General features: G+C 46.1%; 1 protein-coding gene across 1 annotated transcript in view; it reads right to left on the minus strand.

Annotated features, from left to right (window-relative positions):
- ARID2 (AT-rich interaction domain 2) overlaps nucleotides 1-8,344 on the minus strand; it is a 103,704-nt gene extending 95,360 nt beyond the window's left edge. Inside the window, exons 1-2 of the mRNA XM_078869167.1 lie at nucleotides 8,159-8,344; nucleotides 6,390-6,483 (exon numbers count right to left, since the gene is read on the minus strand). Coding sequence (XP_078725293.1) covers nucleotides 6,390-6,483; nucleotides 8,159-8,241 — 177 coding nt within the window. The 5' untranslated portion in view covers nucleotides 8,242-8,344. The remainder of the gene's footprint in view (nucleotides 1-6,389; nucleotides 6,484-8,158) is intronic.
- Between the last annotated feature and the right edge of the window lie 3,815 nt (nucleotides 8,345-12,159).

A 12,159-nucleotide genomic window follows, 5' to 3' on the forward strand; every position in this document is an offset into this window, starting at 1 on the left:
GGATTATGGCTTTCCTAATTTATTTGTGAAAGCATAAGTCTACTTGCATAGCTAGACATACATTTCCTAATATTAGCGTTTTGACATTTTTTAAGTGGAATTTTAAATAGTGGTGTTGTTTAATTAGTGCAACCATCGGTTGGTAAAGTATGAGCACCAATCCTGCACCCACAGTGCTTTAGTGATAGCACAAGCCCCAGCGCAAATAGCTCAGGACAACAAAATATCGAGACGACATATGCAGCAGTATTTTTTATTTCTCACGTGAAACCAAGCTGGCAGGCCAGTCTGTTGAAGGTGTCAGTGTCCCCAATTGTAGGATCAAAGTAATCGTGCCTTTCCCAACGCACCAGAAACATCAGCGTTATGTCTTAACCCCTGAAATAGCCTCCTTCCTTGCATGGCTAAAGTTTGCAGGAACTTTTTCCTTCGCCTACCAACCTCACTCGTCACCGTGGCACCAGTGAAACTTCAATAATGCTTTCACATCCTCTCAAATTCTCTCCATTTTGACCCTCTCTCACTCAAAGTCCGGAGTAAAATCACTGCTTTAATTCGCAAAATCCTACACTGGTTTCTCAATTGACCTGCAGATCAACTAGAAAAAAAGGCACTTTTTCAATATCCCGTGTCTTACCATTCCCTATCTGATTTAAAGCCACTCCACTGTGCTTTTTTAAAAAGCAATACCTTCTTTCCAATTCATACATCAATGTCCAGACTCAATGTGCAGTTTCTTGTATTCCCCACATGCCAACATTGTACAAGAGGCGTTTCCTGCTGACCGTCTACAGTGCACAACTCATTCTCGCAAACTCAAATCCTAAACTCGACAACATCTTCTCCAGTGACTAAAATAATCCATTCACCCAATCCTGCTCCCACGAGCCACATTTTTCTTCGGAGCACAGGTTTTTACCCCTAAAGTGCTCCAGATATCACAAGCCTACAGAGATAGTCTGCAATGTACCATGAGGCACATGCCTCATTTCCTTGACTGATGAGAATCACGCAGTTATTCCAGTTCTAGCACAGAAACAGGACCAGGCACACACGCCCGACAACACTATGAGGCTTGGTGGCTCATCCTCTTACTCCAATTCCTCCCAAACCCCTGCAATCTCTTTACCCTGCACAGCCAATGGGTTTGAGTTAGGAAGCAATTTTTTTTATAGCTATTTTAAAAAAACCGGGAAGATTAGTTTTCATTTTTAAAATATGATATTAGTTACTTTCAACCACGTTTTTGACAATAACTTACAAACCCTCTGACATCCACCCAACCCACCGATAAAATGCCACCTACTAAAATGAGGCTGTGAGATTTTGGTGGAGAATGTCAACTGTTCTTCGTCCAAAAAAAGTTGAGAAGTGAGAACCACTGCCCTAAGCTGCCCCCCCCCCCCCCACTGGTACATGTCGAGCCAAATTGCTTTGACAAACCTTCACTTTATACTGTAGTTAAACACTCCAATTCTCCCACCATGCCACCAATCTGTTGTGCAACGTCAGGTAGCCCTTTCTCCTCCCCTGGTCCTTAAGTTGAAGGTGTTCCCTTGTGCTCCACACCAAACAAAACTTCGAAAATTCATAGAGACTAAGGGATAATAAGTGGAGTTGGACGGGACACATTGCTAAAAGGATGATAGCCAATGGATGAGACAGAGCGGAAAGCCACAGAAGGCGCTAGATGGACTGTGACATTGCGGGAGCATTAGAGATGGTGATGGATTAACTTCATCCAGCTGTGGATAGATCATAGCTGATGATGATAAGCGCTTTAAGTCCCCAATCAATCACTTCCTTCCTTTATTCATTGTCCCATCAGCATGAGGATTTAGCACAAATCAGCATCTACTACTCGCTACAACCTGGACATTGCACACTTACTTTTATTCCAACTAAAAACAAGTTACGGCCTCAAATTGAATCAATTGGATGCACTTTTAAGGTTGTAATGCACCACGGCCAAACAAATACAATTTAATTAAAGAAACCAATTAAGCATAAAAAACCATTGAGAGTGCTATGTTCCAAAGCATTCAGACTTTTTTTTTTACTTCCAATCGCATTTAATAATTTTAAAAGGCAATAATAAAAATTACATAACGTATAAACATCAGACAACTCCACTGCGGAGGTAGCAAAAATAAATTGCAATTAAAAAACCAAGCCCCCAAAGTAATTGAACGAGATTAACATTCGTCAAAACCTTTAACAGCACTGAAATGATGCGAAAACGGGCAACATTTCAACAACACTCAGTTGCTACAAACCTTTTTTGTAAAAACGAGTTATTAACGATCGCTCGGGGTCATCGCGATCCAGTGCTTTGTTCCAATTGATCATTTTTTATATCCAGCGGTGATCTGCAAAAGGTACAGATTGCCCCAAAGCTGCAGCTACGAGGCCTCGTTAACACAGGCCTTGTGATTATTGCACATATTGGACATGGGGCGGTGTGTGCGTTGTGCTCTTTAAAAGATCATTCATCACGGTCTTCAACGGTCGAAAAGTTACCACACTTTACCCCACCAATGAAAATTATCTCCCCATTTTACCACTGGTCTGAGCAGAGGAAACAAGTGGAATAAGTATAACCCGTAAAAACAAAGTTTTTCACTATAAATCCTTTATATGCGTGGCAGCGAACTTAATATAAAGGATTTAAAAATATATTCGCCTGTGGAGGACGCGGGGATCGATCCCGCGACCTTTGGCATGGGAAGCGAGGGCGCTACCAACTGCGCTACTCCGCCACGGCCTGTGGAGGGGTTACGCTCTGGGCTCTTACACTCTGACGTTCAGCCAAAGCCATGAATGCGTTCTATTTGAATATATGTAAAATACATTTTTTTTGCCTAAAAAGTGTAAAATTTTGGGAATTTTTTTTCACGAACAATAATTGTCTGGCACAACGAGTCTGTGTGGAAAATGTCAGCTCGATTGGATCACGGGAAGTGGGTTAAAAAACGACCGAAAGATTTGCACGGTCCTAAGCAAGCAAGCACGCAAGCAAGCGAACTTAATATAAAGGATTTAAAAATCAACTCCTTTCATTTCCACAGCCATGATCACAAATTTAACTGACCAACCATCGTCTTCGAGGTCATAATTACCACAGCTATCATGCCGTTTCTAAAGAAAACAAGGCTTCCAATTATTAACCGACGTACTACAGAATATATAAGTGGAATGTACAAAAAATATACGACAGGGCTCCACTGTGCGATCATAAAAATCCATCTACTCCAACTCCTGATTACCCATGCAAACAAAAACAGCAACAAGTTCTTGGAATTATTATTCTCCTGTGACTAACAATGAAGTGGTACAACAGTACACCCTAGAAAACATTCTGGATACTGTATTTCATTGCCTAAACAGCCGAGCATCTTTCGATTTAAAGCTTTCTTGACTGCAGGGATTCATCTTCTTGGTTCTTTCGGTAAAGTCACGTAGAAGGAAAATAATAAAATAATAATAAAAAACCTCCTACGCATTTCACAAGTAGTACTAATCGCATATCTGCATTTCACATAAATATGCTAAATTCCTCTTGATATGCAAATTATTTTGTCAAGACGCTCTTCGCCCCTCCATCCCAGCTTAAATAGTCCAAGCCTGGGGCGTGCCATTCACTCTGCCTTCTCGACAGACCTGTTCTCCACCTGAAGACGGCTGCTTGCGTTGTGGCCGAAACGTCGTGAGAATTATTTTATTATGTTTTATTTTTATTATTTTATTATTTTCCTTCTACGTGACTTTACCGAAAGAGCCAAGAAGACGAGCATCTGTACATGTCCGAGTGCACCATCCTCCACAATGGACATAAAGCCACCAATCTTATCAACTCATGTCACAGCCTTCTGGCGGATGTCAATGTCCTAGCACATTCTGTGGGCCATCGCGTGCTGTGGTACGAGGAGGGTGCATACACATCTCACACAGAGGTCTTTATATCAAGCCTCCTCCTACAGAATTACTGAGCATTCCCAAGGCAGCATGAAATTAACTACGTTACCTTATAAGTTAAAAAAAATCACGATGTAAATTGGACATTAATCACCCACCCCCCTCCCCTCCAAGTATAGGACAACTTGTCAATCCTGGGTCATGATTACATTCAAACATTGGGATTCTCTTTTGCTGCTCTGGTGAATGAAGAATCTGTAGTGGCTGCAAGGGTTTATGTGATCCAATCACGTACTAAAATATATAAATCGGAAATAATCCATTATCACTCGCACAATTCGAAGCATCTACGTTAAGCGTAAGGATCACTTTTAATCAACGAGTTGTTCCATGAAGGGTATCTGTACACAGGAAATTTGCGTATGGAAATGTGTGCGTTGTACTGATGAATGCCTTTCACGTGTGTACAGCTTTTGCCACGTGTGCCTGTGCAAGAAAACGGATATGAATTAACCTGCATGCACGTGTGTACGCATACAGGAAGGGTAATAAAATACATCTGAAAGGATTGTACTCTAACTGCACTGTATAGACCATTTAAGAGTAATTAAATGAACAAATAATACACGATAGCATAGCATGTAGTCACAATGCCAGAGTACAACAAAAAGGCATTCAGAACTTCAACAAGAGTATACGGATGCTTTTACTGCACTGTAGCATCGTAATAATAGTCTTAATCAGGAGAAGAGATAACACGGCAAAAAAAACAGCGATTATGCGACGTCGATTAAGGAAAACTACGCCGTGAATTCTAAAACACGTCTAATGGCTTTGAAAGCACACTGTGCAAAACCCAATCGGCCGATTCAGTCACTGGCGCATCCAGGATCCAGACAAAATAAGCACTATGCCCCTACTACTTTTAACCTACAAGCGTTTTGGGGGGGGGGGGGGCAATAACATCAAACACGTGCCAGGTGCATGTCAAACAAGGGGGTATGTATGGCTCTTAAAATAAACAAATAGCTGGTCGATTCAAGGGTTTATCTTCATCCATTGCACTGTCATATTGTGGGCAATAGGGCCGAGATTGTGGAACAGCAAATTAATATTTTCACCAAACTACGAACATGAATCTTTACTTTATTTAATCAAAATTCGCAACGTTTTTCTCTTTCTCAGCATGACAGACGTCGACAGATGTTATTAGGGGACCTAAAATGCCATTAGCAAAAACATTTAAGTCTTCTGGTCTTCAATCCACAAAAGCATGAAACAATTTTAAAAGGTTCCTGGAAAAAGCGTGAATATGATCCTGAAAACCCAACCTTGCGTCTCCACCGCTTGAGAGGCATCAATAAATGTTGTATGGGCAGCCCATAGCCTAGGCTAGACACACACAACCGACTAACTAGTATCACTTGTCTAAATGGCCGTGCTGCACAATGAACAATGTTTGAAAAATGTTAATTGAAGACAAGAGTCTGTATTGAAAATCACATTGGGTTTAACTACAATTGAATTTATACCTGAACTACAACTCAGTGTTGACATGTTAATACATTTCTTTTTATTCCCAAAAAACAATTGAAAAATGTCATTTGAATGCAGGTACCCAAGTCATGCTTATTACCACATTGTTTAAATACCTGACTCTCTCGATCTACTTGGCTAAGCAGAGGCCAGTAGATGGCAGTATAGAAAATGGACCTCATTAATCTGCAGCTATATTTTAATGTTATTCCCCCGTATGTATGGGTTTTCTCTAGGTACTCCATTATTCCTCCAAATTGCAATAGGTAATGGCCTGCAAAGGCACTGCTGGATAAATTAAGTCACTGTCTCCCTGCACAAGCGAGCAATGGCAAAGCTACTGATCGGCAGTGGTGGAAATTCCACACACCCATGACATGAGCCAGCCTATTCATAATGGCAAAAAATGTTGACTTCCCATAAAGCGATCTTAGTTTTGCCAAACCCAGAGAAATTATATCATACAAGCTCAACGGTAAAATAAAAGCAGTCAAACGGCATCAACCAATGCATATGACAAAGGATAAAATGAAAGTCCCTTACAATAATATACATTTGCTAAAACATGTATTTGCAAACAGATGTAAAATGTAATTTTGTTATATGGCAGGTTCACTAGGGCTCTGTAGCGATAGCACCCCCCTCAATCCAAATAATTTTACTTTGTACAGTGTCATGTACTGCCCAATGGCATTTGTGTCCAAGACAATGTTTGAGTTTATGCCCAAAAGTAAATCCAGTTTTGAGACCTCATGTCCAATTTCAGGTGCTGTTTCCAACAGGCTTTGTCACAACAGTGCTCCAGTTAAGAGCTTTACCTGAAGGCAACGTCAACAGTTCAACACTTGAATTGACGATGATAGTGGCTGTGAACAAAGTTTCAGCCGACAATTCAAGAAACGACAGCTCAATAATGGGAACACCGCGCGGAAACTCACCTTGTGATAGCCGCCGAGAGAAGTCACCCGTGTGTACAGCGAGTGCAGATCAATTTCCCTGCCGCCAACTAGAGGGGTCTTTTTGAAAGGTGTGCTACAAAAAGAAAGGTACAACGGAGGATTATTTTTAAGAGCCATAATAGTATATTTTAAATAACTACGTAACATGGCGTTTAACAATCCAACGCCCCCACCAACAATCAGATGAACAGTTAGTTAGCTTTTCTTGTGATTATTTGATTCATTCGAGTTACTTTACGTTGATGCAGCCACGTTTCCATTGTCTCGTTTGCTCAACAAGTTAACGTTGGGATATATTTTCACATCATTGAGAAATTGTTGTTAATCGACTCTTCGATGAAGGGATCGTTGTATCGCAGGCATAATAATCAAATGTAAATCGATTAATCAAGACACATCTACTCCGTACACTGTGCAACCGACATTCTATGCAATCATAGGCATGAAAGGCCAATGAAGAAAAATACATTTTAGTACTACAATCTGGTTACGGTTGAGTGGCTTGTCCAAAAATGTTCACAATGGAAGTTTCTTTCATTGCCCCTTTAGGATTGACCACCAATGATACCCCAATTTTACCATCTGGATTAAAGCATTAAAATGAGGAAATTATCTTCTCCGAGAATAAAAAAAATTGACAGAACACGATGTCGCGCAACAGGAAACAGCTCACGAAGATAACAGCACAATATTTCTCGTTTCATTTCAAAAGGAATCCCATTACCCAACACCAGTCCACCACCCCCCCCCCACAAACAAGCAGCGAGGAATGGATGCGTGTCTAGAATGGATGTGTCCACTTGGAACGGAGCTACGTCAATTTAGCCGAAAACCAAACTTGTGTGGCCATGTGACACCATCCCTTGTGCTGTCATAAAAGACAGCAGCGACCACATCGTCATTTAAATACAATGCCAGCTCTTATGGATTCCAACTCCTATGACATTGAATGAACAACAACAACAAAAAACTCTGAACATGACCAGTAATGCAGCATAATCTATTAAGCATAAACACATACTTTCAGGAATGATATGCTGGGGAAGGGCTCAATAAAGGAGCTGGTGTTGGAGGGGTAGTCATGTGCAATGGCTCTGTATACTGTACAGTGGGTGGAATTTGCGTGGAGTGCATTCTCGGAAGCTCTTTTGGAAGTAGTTATATTGTAGAAACATTACGCTACCGCACATTGCATTTGTATGTTGTGTTAGCTCTGCTGCCCGATTCGTCCCAGCAGGGACCAGTCTGCACACAAGGCACCTGTACCCTTTATGGTTAACATCCCCATGTGGAGGAAAACAAACTTTTTAAATTAAACGTGATGGCACAGCAGCAATGCGGGGTGATTCAATATCAAGTTCCTTTATTTACAATAAAGAGCCTGGCGAGATACGTGTCTCTTGTGAGGAAGCTGTTTGTAGCCATAAAAGAAAACCTACAATTCCTAATCAAGGTCTGTAATGGAGTCATAGGATATTAACGCGCTGGATTTATGATTGTCAAGTAAAACACGTGCCTCTTACGAGTGCCATTACTTGCTTGTCAATGTTCATACCTCACAATTTGAATCCTTACGTGAGGTGATGGCATTATAACGCAATAGTGGGATTCAAACCTGGGAATGCCTAAGGTCAGACGTACGTGCACCAATAAGCTACCAGGCAACCGTGGTGAAGGGGGGGGGTGGAGAAAACATTTATACTGTGTCGAGAAAACGAGTGTGGAAAGACAGCCGAACGTTCACCCACCCGCGGCCTTGGTGGAATTGTCGGAGTGCGTCGAGAAACGCGCTGTTCTTCCGCGGCTCCACGGCCCCACCAGGGTGAGCCATCCTCCCGCTCGCCAACCGCACAAGAACACCGTCACCTCCAGCACCACCACCACCAAAACCACCACCAAGGTCCACGTCCTCAAAGCCACCTCAAATACCCAGCGTGGACAAATCCACCCCCAGCCCACCCACCCCCGCCCCCCCCCCCCCACCTCTCTCTCCCTTCGCCACCAAGCAGGGCCCCCTTCTCCTCGGTCCTTCCTTGGTGAAGGGCCTTCTAGCCGAGCAAGTCCTGGCCAGCCCTGCCTCTGAGGCCCATGCTGGCTGCAGCGAAATCCCAGGCCCAAAATGAGAGCAGTCGCTCTCCCCGAAGTCTCGCTCAACTTCTCGTGTTGTTTTCCTTGACCTGAACGACAGCAGGCGATTCTTCACTGGATTGGTACTGGTGGAAAGGAAGAGAGAGGGTTGTTAATAAAATGTAACAAATAGAAAACAAAATAAAAATGTAATACCAGGGGAGGGATGTTACACACAATCCAAAAGAGCATTGCACGACTTTTAAAGTTATAAGTAGATACGTTACAATACGGGATGGGATATATGAAAGGGAGAGAGACATTCCTCAAGAGACATTAAAGGCCATTCGTGTGAGATGAATGAGAGTGGCGAAGGGAGTACTTGACGTTAAATATTGGGAGATTAAGGTTAAATAATGGTATTGAACGACAAAGATCAAACGGGAAGCCAACGAGGATGTGCCACAGGACTGACATTTTTACGGATTTAGAGAAAAAGTTGCCCGCCACTTTAGCTTCTGCCTGGGCAAGAAGTCATGAAGAAATGCTAAAAGTTAAAATCAATCCATTTACACGGATAAACATAAACATATTTTTTTTCACAACCGATTTCATGAAAGTGTTCACAGAGATCCGAGTCAAACAGAGACATATTGCAAGGAAATACAATTAAAACCCCACCTCAGATATGGTAGGTTACATCAATTTTATTTATAACATTTATAGAGTTGGTCTAAACGATCTTTGATACGGTCAATTGGAAGCGGTCCCGTAAACGATATAAATCAGGACCCACAGGTATAGAAAGCAGCTAACCCTGAGCTTGCTAGCAGGTAATCAAGGAGGAACGGGGTTGGATCGGAGGAAGCCTCCAAAATAAATAAAGAATAAAACACGACAGGGTCCACTGTATAAAACGCGGGGCCGTTTAAATGCGAGCAGAAACCAACTCGTAACAATAACAGCGAGGCGGGAGAGAGAACGCAAAGGCAAGCAACAGCTTAAACACCACAACAATACCCGAATCATCACCACCACCGCCAATTACACAGGGCCCACAACAACTCTCTTGAAATCGCACGCAACTCGTGCAGGTTTTCCCATGGCAATCGGCTATCAGAGACGAATGGATCGTTTAAAGCAAGCAACAGCTTAAACACCACAATAATACACGGGCCGAAACGTGTCCAAATCATCACCACCTACACAGGGCCCACAACAACTCTCTTGAAATCGCACGCACCTCATGCAGATTTTCTCATGGCAATCGGCTATCAGAGACGAATGGATCGTTTAAACTTTAAAGCAGGCAACAGCTTAAACACCACAATAATACAAGGGCCGAGACGAGCCCGAATCATCACCACAACCACCACCGCCACTTACACAGGGCCCACAACAACTCTCTTGAAATCGCACGCAACTCGTGCAGGTTTTCTCATGGCAATCAGCAATCAGAGACGAATGGGTCGATTCATTTTCGAGCAATGTTTCTTAATGGATTGCCCTCGCTGCCTGGAAACGATAGCCACCCGCGTAGAGAGGGAACACACATTTGCCGGCCAGCCCTCCCTCCATCCCACTCGGCCGGGCATCGAAAGCCATCGCAGTCGTTTCCCGAAACGGGGTTTTGCCGGCTCAGGACGGTCGGTCAATCGTCCCTTTGCCCACGATGGGTTTGTTGTTGTTGTTTTTTGTTTGTTTGTTTGTATTCTGGGTGTTTTTTTAAGGCTGCCCGCCAAGCCAAAAGGGCCTACACAAAAAAAGCCCGCGGTCTAAGACGCGTAGGCGAGACAGAGAGAGGGGGGGAGAGAGGCTATCGGCCGTACAATTATAAATAAGCCACAAAGTTGCTGCTTGGATGAACTTACACAATAACAGGTTAATTATCGACGAACATTTAAACAACAAAACCCACACACGGCGGCCGCTCTTTTATTATGCACCGCCGCTACCGCGATTAGGCCCTCGACGTTTCGGCCGGTCGGCCTCCCTCAGGAGGGGTGGGGAAACACCACCACGAGCAGCAACAAAGGTAGCCAACCAAACCAAACAACAATAACCACAACAACAACAATAACCACCACAAGCGAAGACGAACGTCGGAGCGAGGCGACCCGTCACGGCAAAAACGTGGGGCCCTGGGCGGCTCAAATCCCAGGCAAAACATCGCCTTCATTTTAATCACAACCCACATCAAACAACCACAACCACCACCCAACATCATCATTATCATCATCATCACGCGGCATCTGCCTTTTTTTTTTACCCTCGACAGAATTGTTTTGTTCTCGGCCTTCTCTCTCCTCTCCTCTTCGTGCTCGTTCCGGCTGCCCCCCCACGACAACCCCGACAGCCCCTCACGGCCAGAGGGCCCCTCCTCGGCTTCTTCTTCTGCCGCTGCCGCTACCGCTGAGCGGGGAGTAATCGGGAGGCCGCACGGCGCCGCTAGGCCCGAGGATCCTCCTCCTTAGCTCCTCGCTCTCGCCTCGCGCCTCTCTCTCTGTGGCCTTCGGCAGCCTTTTTGTGTGTGTGTGGGTTGCGTGTGGGTTGTGGTGTCCGCGATTTATTTACTTATTTACCGACACTTTCGCCACACGCCGCCGCCCTCGAGGCAGAAAGCGCGCGGGCTCGAAGCAGCAGCAGCAGCACAAAACCCGAGCCCAGCAAACAGCCCCCCCCACCCTGTGTCCCTCCCCCCTCACCCCCCCCCCTTGTGTCCCCCCCCCCTGCAAACCCCCCCCCCTGCAACCCCCCCCCTGCAAACCCCCCCCTCACCAACCCCCCCTTGTGTCCCTCCCTCACCCCCCCCCTGTAAACCCCCCTCACCCCCCCGCAAACCCCCCACCGCAAACCCGCCCCCCCTGCAACCCCCCCCCTGCAAACCCCCCCCACAAACCCCCCCCTGCAAACCCCCCCCTCACCAACCCCCCCTTGTGTCCCTCCCTCACCCCCCCCCCCCTGCAAACCCCCCTCACCCCCCCGCAAACCCCCCCCCCCGCAAACCCGCCCCCCCTGCAACCCCCCCCCCCTGCAAACCCCCCCCCCCTGCAAACCCCCCCCCTGCAACAACCCCCCCCCCTGCAAACCCCCCCCCTGCAAACCCCCCCTCACCCCCCCCCGCAACCCCCCCCGCAACCCCCCCCCTCACCCCCCCTTGTGTCCCTCCCTCCTCTACTACCGCTCCAACCGCCCGGCAGCAGCAGCCACCACCTCCACCACCAACCCTCCCCCCCCACCACCACCACCAGCCCCCACCACCACCACCAACCCCCTCCCCTCACGCACGAATCTATCGGCGGTAAGCGAATAGAGGGAGGGGGGGGCTGCCCAAACACACCCCCCCCCCGCGAGTTTCGTGCGCGCCAGGCGCCCTGGAGGCGGATCGTCGTGTGCAAAGAGTGAAGAACCCCCCCCCACCTACCTACCCCCACCACACACACACAGAGAGAGCCGCTCGCGCGAGCTCCACTCCCTCGGCTTTGCGTGCCCGCCCCCCCTCACGCTCGGCTCGCTCACACTCGGCGGACGGCCTCGCCACCCCCGAGCTCAACCAATCCACCCCCGCCGCTCACCGCCGACGACGCCGCTCTTAACGCCGGGGGGGGGGGAGAGGGGGGGAAAGTGGGGTAGCAACAATAGAGGCCGAAGAGGGGGTGCGGCAATTGCGTCATTAGCGAGT

The sequence above is a fragment of the Lampetra fluviatilis genome, chromosome 27 (genome assembly GCF_964198595.1).
Source record: "Lampetra fluviatilis chromosome 27, kcLamFluv1.1, whole genome shotgun sequence".
Lineage (NCBI taxonomy): Eukaryota > Metazoa > Chordata > Hyperoartia > Petromyzontiformes > Petromyzontidae > Lampetra > Lampetra fluviatilis.